This window comes from Pseudorca crassidens, chromosome 7 (genome assembly GCF_039906515.1).
Source record: "Pseudorca crassidens isolate mPseCra1 chromosome 7, mPseCra1.hap1, whole genome shotgun sequence".
Classification (NCBI taxonomy): Eukaryota; Metazoa; Chordata; class Mammalia; order Artiodactyla; family Delphinidae; genus Pseudorca; species Pseudorca crassidens.
In genome coordinates this window covers 57211651-57227610 of record NC_090302.1, presented here as the reverse complement: position 1 = coordinate 57227610, position 15960 = coordinate 57211651, and the positions used below count along the sequence as shown (strand labels likewise).

General features: G+C 40.9%; 1 protein-coding gene across 2 annotated transcripts in view; it reads right to left on the bottom strand.

The window, feature by feature from the left end:
- The window catches only part of KDM4C (lysine demethylase 4C), a 412581-nt gene that overhangs the window by 51264 nt on the left and 345357 nt on the right, over window positions 1–15960 (bottom strand). For both annotated transcript variants that reach the window (XM_067744341.1, XM_067744340.1), the window contains exon 19: window positions 10666–10836. In XM_067744341.1, the coding sequence (XP_067600442.1) occupies window positions 10666–10836 (171 nt within the window). The remainder of the gene's footprint in view (window positions 1–10665; window positions 10837–15960) is intronic.

Here is a 15960-nt window from a genome sequence, read left to right as displayed (position 1 = left end):
AGAAACACAAAAGAAGGAAAAGAACTACAATAACAAACCCAAAACAATTAAGAAAATGGGAATGGGAACACACATATCGATAATTACCTTAAATGTAAATGGACTAAATGCTCCCACCAAAAGACACAGACTGGCTGAATGGATACAAAAACAAGACCCATATATTTGCTGTCTACAAGAGACCCACTTCAGACCTAGAGACACATACAGACTGAAAGTAAGGGGATGGAAAAAGGTATTTCATGCAAATGGAAACCAAAAGAAAGCTGGAGTAGCAATTCTCATATCAGACAAAATAGACTTTAAAACAAAGACTATTAGAAGAGACAAAGAAGGACACTACATAATGATCAAGGGATCGATCCAAGAGGAAGATATAACAATTGTAAATATTTATGCACCCAACATAGGTGCACCTCAATACATAAGGCAAATACTGACAACCATAAAAGGGGAAATCGACAGTAACACATTCATAGTAGGGGACTTTAACACCCCACTTTCACCAATGGACAGATCATCCAAAATGAAAATAAATAAGGAAACACAAGCTTTAAATGATACATTAAACGAGATGGAGTTAATTGATATTTATAGGACACTCCATCCAAAAACAATAGAATACACATTTTTCTCAAGTGCTCATGGAACATTCTCCAGGATAGATCGTATCTTGGGTCACAAATCAAGCCTTGGTAAATTTAAGAAAATTGAAATTGTATCAAGTATCTTTTCCGACCACAATGCTATGAGACTCGATATCAATTACAGGAGAAGATCTGTAAAAAATACAAACACATGGAGGCTAAACAATACACTACTTCATAACGAAGTGATCACTGAAGAAATCAAAGAGGAAATCAAAAAATACCTAGAAACAAATGACAATGGAGACACGACGACCCAAAACCTATGGGATGCAGCAAAAGCAGTTCTAAGAGGGAAGTTTATAGCAATACAATCTTACCTTAAGAAACAGGAAACATCTCGAATAAACAACCTAACCTTGCACCTAAAGCAATTAGAGAAAGAAGAACAAAAAAACCCCAAAGTTAGCAGGAGGAAAGAAATCATAAAAATCAGATCAGAAATAAATGAAATAGAAATGAAGGAAACGATAGCAAAGATCAATAAAACTAAAAGCTGGTTCTTTGAAAGGATAAACAAAGTTGATAAACCATTAGCCAGACTCATCAAGAAAAAAAGGGAGAAGACTCAAATCAAAAGAATGAGAAATGAAAAAGGAGAAGTAACAACTGACACTGCAGAAATACAAAAGATCATGAGAGATTACTACAAGCAACTCTATGCCAATAAAATGGACAACCTGGAAGAAATGGACAAATTCTTAGAAAGGCACAACCTGCCAAGACTGAATCAGGAAGAAATAGAAAATATGAACAGACCAATCACAAGCACTGAAATGGAAACTGTGATTAAAAATCTTCCAACAAGCAAAAGCCCAGGACCAGATGGCTTTACAGGTGAATTCTATCAAACATTTAGAGAAGAGCTATCACCTATCCTTCTCAGACTCTTCCAAAATATAGCAGAGGGAGGAACACTCCCCAACTCATTCTACGAGGCCACCATCACCCTGATACCAAAACCAGACAAGGATGTCACAAAGAAAGAAAACTACAGGCCAATATCACTGATGAACATAGATGCAAAGATCCTCAACAAAATACTAGCAAACAGAATCCAACAGCACATTAAACGGATCATACACCATGATCAAGTGGGGTTTATTCCAGGAATGCAAGGATTCTTCAATATACGCAAATCAATCAACGTGATACACCATATTAACAAATTGAAGGAGAAAAACCATATGATCATCTCAATAGATGCAGAGAAAGCTTTTGACAAAATTCAACACACATTTATGATAAAAACCCTGCAGAAAGTAGGCATAGAGGGAACTTTCCTCAACATAATAAAGGCCATATATGGCAAACCCACAGCCAACATCGTCCTCAATGGTGAAAAACTGAAAGCATTTCCACTAAGATCAGGAACAAGACAAGGTTGCCCACTCTCACCACTCTTACTCAACATAGTTTTGGAAGTTTTAGCCACAGCAATCAGAGAAGAAAAGGAAATGAAAGGAATCCAAATCGGAAAAGAAGAAGTAAAGCTGTCACTGTTTGCAGATGACATGATACTATACATAGAGAATCCTAAAGATGCTACCAGAAAACTACTAGAGCTAATCAATGAATTTGGTAAAGTAGCAGGATACAAAATTAATGCACAGAAATCTCTGGCATTCCTATACACTAAGGATGAAAAATCTGAAAGTGAAATCAAGAAAACACTCCCATTTACCATTGCAACAAAAAGAATAAAATACCTAGGAATAAACCTACCTAAGGAGACAAAAGACCTGGATGCAGAAAATTATAAGACCTGATGAAAGAAATTAAAGATGATACAAATAGATGGAGAGATATACCATGTTCTTGGATTGGAAGAATCAACATTGTGAAAATGACTCTACTACCCAAAGCAATCTACAGATTCAATGCAATCCCTATGAAACTACCACTGGCATTTTTCACAGAACTAGAACAAAAAATTTCACAATTTGTATGGAAACACAAAAGACCCCGAATAGCCAAAGCAATCTTGAGAACGAAAAATGGAGCTGGAGGAATCAGGCTTCCTGACTTCAGACTGTACTACAAAGCTACAGTAATCAAGACAGTATGGTACTGGCACAAAAACAGAAATATAGATCAATGGAACAGGATAGAAAGCCCAGAGATAAACCCACACACATATGGTCACCTTATCTTTGACAAAGGAGGCAGAAATGTACAGTGGAAAGGACAGCCTCTTCAATAAGTGGTGCTGGGAAAACTGGACAGGTACATGTAAAAGTATGAGATTAGATCACTCCCTAACACCATACACAAAAATAAGCTCAACATGGATTAAAGACCTAAATGTAAGGCCAGAAACTATCAAACTCTTAGAGGAAAACATAGGCAGAACACTCTATGACATAAATCACAGTAAGGTCCTTTTTGACCCACCTCCTAGAGAAATGGAAATAAAAACAAAAATTAACAAATGGGACCTAATGAAACTTCAACGCTTTTGCACAGCAAAGGAAACCATAAACAAGACCAAAAGACAACCCTCAGAATGGGAGAAAATATTTGCAAATGAAGCAACTGACAAAGGATTAATCTCCAAAATTTATAAGCAGCTCATGCAGCTTAATAACAAAAAAACAAACAACCCAATCCAAAAATGGGCAGAAGATCTAAATAGACATTTCTCCAAAGAAGATATACAGAGTGCCAACAAACACATGAAAGAATGCTCAACATCACTAATCATTAGAGAAATGCAAATCAAAACTACAATGAGATATCATCTCACACCAGTCAGAATGGCCATCATCAAAAAATCTAGAAACAATAAATGCTGGAGAGGGTGTGGAGAAAAGGGAACCCTCTTGCACTGTTGGTGGGAATGTAAATTGATACAGCCACTGTGGAGAACAGTATGGAGCTTCCTTAAAAAGCTACAAATAGAACTACCATATGACCCAGCAATCCCACTACTGGGCATATACCCTGAGAAAACCATAATTCAAAAAGAGTCATGCACCAAAATGTTCATTGCAGCTCTATTTACAATAGCCCAGAGATGGAAACAACCTAAGTGTCCATCATCGGATGAATGGATAAAGAAGATGTGGCACATATATACAATGGAATATTACTCAGCCATAAAAAGAGACGAAATCGAGCTATTTGTAATGAGGTGGATAGACCTAGAGTCTGTCATACAGAGTGAATTAAGTCAGAAAGAGAGAGACAAATACCGTATGCTAACACATATATATGGAATTTAAGAAAAAAAAAATGTCATGAAAAACCTAGGGGTGAAACAGGAATAAAGACACAGACTTACTAGAGAATGGACTTGAGGCTATGGGGAGGGGGAAGGGTAAACGGTGACAAAGCGATAAAGAGGCGTGGACATATATACACTACCAAACATAAGGTAGATAGCTAGTGGGAAGCAGCCGCATAGCACAGGGAGATCAGCTCGGTGCTTTGTGACCGCCTGGAGGGGTGGGATAGGGAGGGTGGGAGGGAAGGAGACGCAAGCGGGAAGAGATATGGGAATATATGTATATATATAACTGATTCATTTTGTTGTGAAGCTGAAACTAACACACCATTGTAAAGCAATTATACTCCAATAAAGATGTTAAAAAAATAAAAAATGTTATTGTGATCTAAAAAAAAAAAAAAAAAGGCTTCCCAAGGATGTAAAAATCCACAGGAATTTGGCAAAGCCCTTCACCTCACAGACTCTCAGCTCTACAGCCAAGAAAGAGAAGCAAGGGTGCCCCTCTTGAGCGGTTAAATGCCATGTGGGCCATACCTACAGAATCCTAAACCAGTAAAAGTTCCTGGAGCCTTCTCTGGCAAATTCCATTGATTCTAGAAGAATCAAGACTGGGGGTGGGTGGGGGGAGCATCAGTCTGTAGCACAGATAACACAGATGGTCTGGGATGGGGCATGACTTCCATCTGACTTAAAAATCCAGGGTACCTCACAATCTAGGTGCCAACAGGAATCCAAAAACACTTCCCAGGATCCTATAACATAAGATAGAGTTTCTTGGAAAACTTTTTTCTTAGTTTCTCAAACCCCCTCAGATATTTTCTTTTGTATCCTGCACATTCAGAGTCACCCCTACGCCTACACTTGCCAAGTGGGGCCTTGTGGAGGTGCTGAACCCTGAGCAGTTAGGTACAAGGTCTTCTACCACAGCGACACTAAAGTCACAGAGAGCAGACTTCCTGGAAAGGTGCCCCAAAGCACAGAGGCAACAAGCAATGGAATGCAGGGGGCCAACCTACATTCTGCACCTGGCTCTGTCACCTCTAATTTGGGGAACTCGCACAAATCATAGGGTTTTTGTGACTCAGCAATTATCATATCTATGAAATGAGCACGAACTTATTCTGGAGCCGGGTTTGTCATGAAAAGCCAATGAAATAACACTGTATAAACATGCAGAAAAATACATGCACAAATGCAGAGAAATGGGTTACTACAAAGTCTAAAGATGCCAGGACTGCTTTACAGCAAGTGGAAACAATAATCTGACTCAGTGAAATCTCACCTGTACAGATACCCATTTAACCTAACAAGTAGGAATAAAGTTCTAAGGACACATCTTCTAACCAGATTTCATCAAGACCAGAAAAGGGCAGCATAAACTAGATGGGGGAGGAAAAAGGGAAAAAAAAGTTCTACAGACTGAAGTTAATTACCTAAAAATTTTGATTTTGTGCCTACCATGTTAGCTACATGGTAAATTAGCTCATTTAGTCCTTTCAATAACCTCAGAAGGTATAAATTATTATTCCCTTTTTAGTGGGGAAAAAATGGGCTTCAAACAGGTTTGAGCAACCTGCCTATAACTGAGGAAAAAATTAGCTTTAAGAATTTCAGTTTGCACTGTACAGCCCACAAAAACTAAAGGCCATGACAGTCCATCCCTAGAATCCTGAAGTGTACAGTTCTCGTGCTTTTTTCACATTTCAACGGACGCTGAAAAATGTAGCAAGTCTTCATGGAAATTTCAGTGATGGACTCTTGCTGTCGAATTTCTAAATGGTCCTGTTTCTCTTCTCAAGCCCAGTGGTGAATGTTAAGTGCTTGTCCTGAAACTATCCGGATCACACTGCACCATCTTCCTCCCTTGAAATGAGCTCCAAGTGCAGAGGAAGGGAGCAGCCATCATTCTAGGGTCATCATAGGCATGCCAGAGGACCCAGGTTTTAGCAAAGGGTAATAGGGGGCCCTGGAATCGCCATGCCCCTTGAATTCTCTCCTGTGGGCAACTTTCATCCCCATCAAAATAGTAGGAGACTACAAAAAAATTCATCAGGAAGTGTGTCGCAGTTTCATAGACTGACAGATGGAGGCGTGTAGCAATACATCTTTTGTTACTTCCCTTGACAGCTACAGATTGCATGCTGTGTTTAACTGGGCCGATACACATATCCTGCAGGTGTACTGTTGAGAGAAAAGATTTGGGACATTTTTCTGGCTATCACAGAAATAAAGTACCTAGGTCTGGAAAGAAATTTTCTGGTAGTCCAAAGAATGTTTCTCTCTACAACTCCAGACACTCCCTCTAGTCACATAACCCTAACAAGGGCATTTTAATGCCCAGCAAATTTATTTTCAAACATGGATAGGCCAGCCTGCATTAAAGGTTTCTCTTCTGTTGGGAGCATAACGTGATCATAATCAGTGATTTCTATAAATAAGGGAATGCATTTCTTTACTAAAGCATCAGGCTTCATAAAGGACTATATTTATATGTAAATAAGCACTTTGGGATAATTAAACTTGATGTTCTAGATTTTATTTTCATAGTTAAAAAAACTGAAGTTGTGTTGCACCCTTACGGCAGTTCTAGTTAGCAAGTACCCGCAGCTTAGAGAAGCTAGTTCTCCCCTAGCCAGTCACGCTGACGTCATGTTGCCTTTGATGAAAGGGCCTTCCCAGAAGCACTCACGCCTGATTAAGCACATTGTGTGGATTAGAGAGTTTTCAGACAAACAGAAGAAAAAATCATTTTCTACCCCCTGTTTCAGACGGCACAGGTATATTATCTAATGAAAACAAGATTTCTCTGAGGAATATGGAATACATTTAATGTTTCCACACAAATAATTATTCTGCCACAATCTGCAAGATGCTGAGACAGAGGCAGACATGGTCACATTTTTCTTCTGTCCTGATGAAACTCCCCATTAGGGAACCAAGCAGGGTTCCCATCTCCCAGAAGACAGTTCTGATGTTGGTGGATAGCAAAAGTGGAAGCGGGACAATCATAAGAATTAACCCACATGGGCTGAAAAACGGTGATATAAATGTAGTTACATTATATCACGTAGGAGAATGAGTATGATTCTTTTTTTTTGGGGAGGGGAGGGGAGCAGAGATAGGTTTATTGCAGGGTCATGCAAGGAGAATGGGTGGCTCATGCTTCCCAAAACCCCTATCTCTCCAAAGGGTTTCAGCAAAGCATTTTTTTAAATATATATATATGATTTATATGTGAACATATTTATAACATACTTAATTATACACATACGTTATGTTTTGAAATATAACATCAAATTCCCCATATCCAACTGAAGTCTAGTTGACATACTATGAGGGCATTTAATCATGTAGCTTTCATTAATTTCGGTGGGAAACACAGACCCCCATCCATCCCTGACAATCCTTTAAATTTTAAAAGCTCGCTTTGTAAAATCCATGACTTCGCCTTTTGGGAACCTGGATGATGAGCAGGACAGAGCACATAGCTAATGGAGCGGATCTACAGAGTGCTGCAAACCGACCAAGACAGCGTGGCTGCTTTACAGAAAGGGAAATTACATTCTGCCTAGGAGTCAGAGCTTCTGACACCACAAGGTAAGCAGTCTCCTAAAACGCCCCAGGACAATACATATGTGATGGTTAATTTTATGCGTCAACTTGACAGGGCCACAGGTGCCCAGATATTAGGTATTTGGTCAAACATTATTCGAGGTGAGTCTGTGAGGGTGTTATTGGATGACTTTAGTATGTGAATTGATAGACAAAGCAGACGATCCTTCTAGGGCCCATGCAACCAAGTGAAGGCCTGAAGAGAACAAAAAGGCTGACCCTTTCCCAAATAAAGGGGAATTCTTCTTGCCTGACTGGTTTTGAGTTGGGACTCAGTTTTTTCCTGACTCGACTTGAAGCTCTTCCTGGGTCTTGAGCCTGCTGGCCCTTGAACTAGAATTACACTGTCTGCTCTCCTATCTTCAGTCTGCTGACTACGATCTTGGGACTTCTCAGCTTCCAAAATCACCTGAGCCAACTCCTTATAATAAATCATACATATTATACATATGTACTTGTAATATAGTAAACACACACACACAGACACACTACTCTTACTGACTCTATTGCTCTGGAGAACCCTAATATAATATTATAAGGAAAAATAAAACCTTCCCTATGGAGCCACCAAAGGAGGAAAGCTGGGGATGTCTCATTCAGCACCAAGAGAACAAAGAGGAAGAGGCCACAGCAGCCAACAAACGGTGACATTATTAGAAAGTATGTGAAATTTGAAAATACAACATGACAAATATTCCTACTTGGTTGGTGGAAGAGGCCTGGAACAAATAACCAAAAATGTACCAGACAGGAAAGGGCGCTGGGGAATATCGAGGGAGGACAGGCTGGATGAAAGAGAGAAGACCTGCTCCAAGACAATTATAATTCTTTTCCCTGAAAAATATTATCATTCACGCAAATTCATACAGACGCCCCTCTCCAATCTACATGAACTCACGCCACCATGAGCACCGCCTCCCTCCCAGGCTAGAGCTGTGGCCACACACACGTACATGCACACACACGCACACACACACGCCCCACTGCTAAACCGCAAATCCTTATCACATATGCTAAGTAATAGCTAATCAAGCTGTAGAGAATTTTTGCTTTTCCATTCTTGTTGATTTAAATGCCAAGGTGCTTCTGAACAATCTTATAAATTTTAGAGCCTTGTTCTCACAACACCCACAAATACTTTAAACCAAACTTGTGTGGGTTCACAGAGTGGGAACCGAAGTTATCAGAGGGAAGGCTTGTGGATTCAAAAAACTCCTAGGATCACAGCCACTCTTTTCCAACGTACAAGCTGAAGACAGTCCAAGAAAGCTTAAGACCAGCTGGGCGTGTGGAGGCTCGTGAAGTGGAAGGTAATTTAGGATTCGTTAGATACTCTCGTGGATAAAGACCTAACTATTTGCTCAGGTGTTGGGATCAGTGCTCAGAAGTCTGTGTCCCATCCCCAGTATGCTCCCCAACAAAGGTTTCTCTCTTTGGCTGGCTCAGTATTGACAGCCTGCACAAAAGAAGGCTGACTGATTCTGAAATAAGTGTGTAGGCTGGGCAGGGCTGACGAGAGCCTGTGTGTTTCTTTGCCTTTCTTGCCCTCACATACCTCTTTATCTCCCACTCTAAATGTCCCTTCTTCCCAGGGGTTAAGAACAGAGGCTCTGGAGCCCAACTCTGGGACTGAATACGCTTTCTGACACTTAACTAGCTGTGGGTCACCTTGAGAAAGTTATTTACTGCTTTGTGCCTCAGTTTCTGCAGTAGCCAGATGTAGAAAACTCGGCTTGTAAGCGTGTACGGTTGTGAGGATGAAGTGATTCATGCGTGTCAAGCTCCTGAAGCAGTCCTGGCACGTGGTGTATGTCCAGCAGTGTCAGCCCTACTGACCTTGTGGACTCTCTGACTCAGGTCTCCTGACCCCAACAGGTGGGAAGTCGCTTCTGGCTCATTTATAGCATTTAGCGCACTGTCTAGAAAGCACCTATTTACCAGCCTGCCTCCCCCCAGACTGAGCAGGAATCACACCTTCTTTCTCATTATCTCTGCCCGCACCCAGTGTGATGCTTGGCACATAGCAGATACTGCGTGCCTGAAGGGGTGGCCTAGTCTAACAAGGGGAGCATGGCACCTAAGGGCTGCTGCTTATGAAGAGCAATGGCAGTGCAGTAAAGCAAAGCTCCAGGTGGAATTCTGCAAAGAAACGTAACTCACCCTTTTGGTGTATGATCAAGTCCTGGGATTTTTAATTTGTTTAAACTCATCTGCTTTAAAATCTTTCAAATAAGGTAACTTGTGTTTACGTACTCGTCCTTCTTAAAGGCATAGAGAAGTAAGCCTAACAAAGCTAACTGAATCAATGTTTCTTCGGCCCCAGGAGACCAAAATTCTAGAAATATTTATAAGCAACCTCATAAGGTTACATTTAATTATCAGTTGCACATAGTGCATAATTACTACTTTTAAAGAATAACATCTTTCCAAATACAAACAAGGGCATATCATCAACAGACCCAGGACAAGGCAGAAGTTACATTAGTGAGGCCTGGCTCCCCAGATGGACATTCCCCTTAAATGAAGAAGGGATAACAAGATGACCAGAAGACTAACCCTGGTCTCAGTTATCTGATTTGATCTCAGTTTCAAAAAACCTTCTGCTGAAAGTGCTTTTCTTGTGAAACATCCTGCTCAAAGGCAAGTCCCTGAGACACACAAACAGACAGACTGGCACGCATGTTTCCCACTCTAGACCACAGTTAAGAAACTCGGGAAAAGTCAGGGCCTTTTTCTTGCGTGATTTTTGTTACTCCCATATGAAACATCCACAGATGTTTCTGTCTGATCACAGATGTCACTGTCAGGTCAGATTAATAAAAGCCATATTCTCCAGCTAAGCAGAAAGAAAAAGAATAAAGGGATTCAAATATACAAATACTTTGTAACAGAAAAGAACAGGTGAATTCACATTTTATGTTTCTGACCACACACATTTTTCACTTAGTTAAAAGAATTTGGGAAGATGATTCTAAGTTCATCTACTATTTAGAATAATGACGGCTAAGGAACCTCCTAGAAAACAATACTCTCTGTGGTGGGAAAACAGAACACCTGAAATCAAATATTAAATGAAATGAGTTACTTCAAGAGCCGAAGTAAAGAGTCCCAAGAGGTTCAGCTGGTTTAGTTATACAAAAAGTAAACTGGGGAGCAGGCACCCAGGACCTTACTCACCACGATATCCTCGGGGAACGTGTCTCTGCTGAAGGAGCCGTCATCAAACACGACCTCATAGAAGGTCTGCGCCGTCACAGCGATCACCCTGCAGCTGTAGTACCGGGTGTTGCGATGCTTCGTGATGACCGTCTGCCCCACAGCGATGCCCTTCTCGCCAGCCTTGGACTTCTAAGGAAGGGGCAGAGAAAGAGGAGAGAAAAGAAACAGGAGAAAAAACAGAAAATAAAAGAAATATTTATTTAGAAAACATCATTGGTGTGGTCATGATATACACTTTTAATTGTTAAACCTTTTATTGGGGAGTAATTTCAAACAGAAGTTGCAAGAATATGAATAAGACAAAAACATACATATACTCTTTGACCCTTTACTCAGGTTCATCTATTGTTATTTATTGCTATTGTTAACATTTTACCATTTCCCTTTTTTTGCCTACTCTCTATTTTACATATGTGTATATTTAAGTATATATATATATATATATATACATAAATAAGTATATATATATATATATATATACATAAATAAAATTGTGTGTGTGTGCATGCCACAAACCATTTGAGAATAAGCTACATATAATCATGGGCTTTAACACCTAAATACATCAGTGTGTATTTTCTAAAAACAGGGATTTTCCTTTATATAACCACAGTACAGTTCCTAACTTTAGTAAATTTAACATGGATGCCATACTTTAATCGACCATGCATAGTCCAATTTTGTCAAGTGAGCCAATCACGATCTTTATGGCCCCCATCCTTTATGTACAGGATGCAGTCTTGAGTCACATACTGCATTTAGTTGCCAAGTCTCTTCGACCTCCTTTAATCTGGAACATTTCCACAGCCTTTCTTTGTCTTTTATGATCGTGATACTTTTGAAGGATACAGCTCTCCCTCCCCCTGCTTTTTCAGTAGAACATATGTCTGATGTTTCCTCATGATTAGATCCAGGTTATACACTCCTGGCCAGAATACCACTACCACAGAGACAATGTTGTATTCTTCTCAGGATATCACATCTGGAGGCACATGTTTGTCCACCTTTCAACGGTGATTTTAATTTTGATCCTGGTCAAAGCGTAGTCCAATTTCTTCATTCTGTAATGACTATTTTTCCCTTCCAACTAATAAGCAATCTGTGGGAGGGACTTTAACACCATGTAAATATCCTGTTCCTCCACATTTCTGCTTAGATTTAGCAACGACTGATGGGTCTTGCTTGATCCAATTTTACTATGATGGTGACGATATGCTGATTTTTCCTGCTCCAGCACTCCCTCCACATTTACTAGTTGGCACCTGGCAGTTATTAAGCAAAAATCTCCTACCTTCCCCCCATCCATCCATCCATCCGTCATCAGTATGGAATTATTAATTCCGCCTACCCAACTGTTTAGAATTCATACTATAATTAATAATTTTGGTGCTCAGATTATCCCAGATTTGGCCAATAGAAGCCTCTTCAATCTGTTTTCCTGTGCCCCTTAAGATGTCTTTTTATTTCTTATCAGTTCCTTACTTTCTGGCCTAACAAGATGTGTCAAGATCATCTTGCCTCAGCCCTGGAATTAACATTTCCCTGAGGAGTGTGGTTCATTTTAGAGGGCAGTGATATTAGAGAATAAGATCCAGGTGCTTAGGTGTGCTTATTCCTACAAAAGCACCATTGTTTCTCGACCCTTTCAGAAGACAGGCCAAAGAAATATATGCATGTAGATATATGTGTGTGTGTGGATATGTATACGTACACACACACACACTATCACACTACAGGTGTACATAAACATATGTATAACCATGGAAAACCATGGACTAGGTCTCAGAGTACATGTGTCATGCTATGGAAGCAGGAGGCTTCAGGATGAACGCTTCAGGAAGTGCTTGGCAGAGTGCTGGGCTCAGAGTAAGTACTCCAGAAATGTTAGCTTGCTGTATTTGGGGATTTCTGTTTGTTTTCTTGCTTGCTTTATTTTTCAGAATAAGGCTGTTGCTCCCCTGTCAGGAGCTCATACAAACCCCATTCCTGCCAGGCAGAGAGGGTAGCCAACATCTTACAAGGAAGTCTGCTCTCAAACATTCAGTCCCTTTTACTCCCCAGCTCCAAGTATCATTCATCACCCTTATTCTTTTGATGCCACAAGCTCTGACCCACTAGGGGGGCCCTGAATCAAGCACTTGGGAAGGTCCAGGACCTTTGCTAAATGGGCCCTAGAAGGCCCCGTCTCATGATCCCCAAGACACCAACATTAGTCTGACATGTCACCCCTAACCTACAGAAAGCCAAGATTCACTAAACCCCAGTGTTTTCTGACAGCAGTATTTATAACGTTACTGGGAAATAAAGTGTCATCAATTCAGAATCTTGGTTTAATTAGAGGTTTTACTTATTTTTTCCCTGAATTTCAAAAAAGGCTAAAACACCTTGTAGGAAACATATAAAGTGCTATGCTTAATCTTTTCCTTCTGGAAACCAAAGAAGAAATGCCCAGAGAGTTAATGATTCACTAATTCCTTCAACAGTCATGCGTTGCCAGCCAGTGGGCACCAAGCACCTCCCCTGGTGCTGGGGACTCAAACAAAAACCACTAAGACTTGATTCCTGTTCCCTGGAACAGGCCCACAAAGGTACGTGCCATGAAGTTATCTTACAGGTGGCATGATTCAAGACTGGTGACACTGTAGCATGCCATCTACAGCATGTCTTCATACTCACAGGCAGAATTAGGGGAGGAGAGCAACGAAGCACCAAGTACTGGGCACGAGCAAAAGTCCAGAAGCAGGAAACAGCCCATTCTGTTCTGGGAACAGCAAGAGATCTGCTGTTGTGTGGGAGGGAAGCGGGGAGGAAGGAGAAGACTTGAGAAATGGCCTGGGGCCCAGAGGTCAGGCTATGGGGTAGAGGGGAGTAGAGCAGCTCTTATGCCATCCTAAGGAGTCTATATATTACCCTGTGAGCCTAAGGAAGCCACTGAGAGGACTAAGCATAGAAGAAAAATTATCCAGGTCTGTGTGGCTTTTAGGGGAGAAGGGGCATCTCCATGTGGGAGATGAGGGCCTACAGACAAAGATGCTCATGACTTGGGTAGAGGGCCAACTATCTCCCAAACGTGTTCCTAAGAGTCCTCTCCTTGTAGAGTGAGCTCTGCCATCTAGTTTCTCACATGCCTAACAAAACAAAAGGATATTTTCCTTCTAGAAATCATTCCCTACTGATTGCTAGGTTGGTTGGGAAATTTTTCTGTGCCTTTAGGTGTAGTTAGCTGTGTAAACATTTTGACAAAGGACAAGAGCAAGAAGCCTGTAGTGATTTAAACGTACTTTGCTTGAAGTAGAAATCTTTAACAGCTAGGCCACATATGCCAAAGTAATTCCCTAGTTTCCCACTTCATTCCTCTGCCCAACCCCTTTAAATATATCTAACCTTTCAAAGTAAGAGAACAACTGAGATGTAATAATAAATTCGAGGGAGGGCACAGTCTGCAGCGTTCTGTAACTCCAAAATTGGGCCCATGACTACTGCTTAAGATTGTATCAGGGCTCCCCTGGTGGCGCAGTGGCTGAGAGTCTGCCTGCCAATGCAGGGGACACGGGTTCGAGCCCTGGTCCGGGAATATCCCACATGCCGCAGAGCAACTAAGCCCGTGCGCCACAACTACTGAGCCTGTGCTCTAGAGCCCACCAGCCACAACTACTGAGCCCATGTGCCACAACTACTGAAACCCGTGCACCTAGAGCCCATGCTCCACAACAAGACAACCACTGCAATGAGAAGCCTGCACACCACAATGAAGAGTAGCCCCCACTCACCACAACTAAAGAAAGCCTGCACGCAACAACGAAGATCCAATGCAACCAAAAATTAAAAAATAAAAGATTGTATCAGTTACAACTGACCCTAGGAGGCGAAGGTTGCAACTTGTTTGGCTAAACACAGTGGTCCTTAGTGACCTGGATTAGGGCCAAAAAAGGCTTCATGTTGGCAGCATATTTTTGCAAAGGCTGTCCCTCTTTGTCAAACCACCTTAAAAACACTCATAGTCAGAATTGCATGTACTGTATTTTAGTATGATAATAGTTTCATTGTGCATATTTTATTAAAATTGGAATGCACCTGCTAAGGAAACAATGTTTTGGATTTGAATTATAAGCTCAGCTTCCTCCTAGCTGTGTGATCTTGGGGATGTTATATAACCTTTAGCAGCCTCAGTTTGCTCATCTGTAGAAGGGACAATAATACTTACACTAAAGGTTTCCTATAAGAGGAAGTACATAAAATGCGTAGACTCATAGGCAGTTGGTTCTCGGCAACTGTTAACTGGCTTCGTTTTAAGAACTGAAGAACATACGTGAGAACCTAGCCCCAGGTTAATACACCACTCTTCCCTACCGTACCCCAGTAACTAGCATATACAACTGTGCAGCACCCTGGTTTCACGTGACAAGGCTCAATCCAGCTCTAAATAATCACTGTCCTGCTCTTTATCTCATCCCCTTCTGACTCTAATTCTTGTCAAACAGGGGCACATAGCCATGGTTCTTAGGAAGGAAGGCATAAATAATGTGGTCTCCTCCCTCGACCCCCAAGGCTCTCAAAGCCTTTGTTTACAACTCTCTTAAGGCTCTGGTCAAATGTCACTTTCACTGACTATCCCTCCTATAACAGGGCAAAATCCACAGGTCAGTGCCAGGACCTCTTTGTCGTTTTATTTGTGGCACCGAGTACACTGCGTACAACACTGTTGCTGTCAGATGAACAATGAATGAATAAATGAATGGAAAAATGAATGAACAGGAAAAAACTAAATAAATGAACTGTGATGAGGGGTAGAGACACATTTTTTAAATGGGAGAAGATTGATTCTAATTATTCACTGTCCAGAAAAGGGCAAAAAGAAACAAAGGGGAGTTTTAGGAAGAAGTTCCTCTTTCTTAGGGTGGGTAGACATGTATGAAGGTAAGGGGAGGAAATAAAGAGGTTTATAGTGAGATTCACAAGGTCTGGAAAGTAGAAGCAGCCAGTCAAGGGAAAAGAAAAGTGACAAAGACTTGACAGAGAAAAGGTCGATTCTAGACCACAACCATTTTCCTCCTGCTAGGACACGAAATGTATGCAAACTGTGATTGGAAAGATGGCCAGCACACAAATTAAATATACAGCCTTCATCTAAATAAAAATTTTCATAAGCCTCAAGCATGACCATTTCATGGGGAGTACTAAAGAAAACAGATTTTTTTCATAATGTTACTTTAATATGATTTCTGATTTATTTTTGCAGGAAAAGTTTATTGA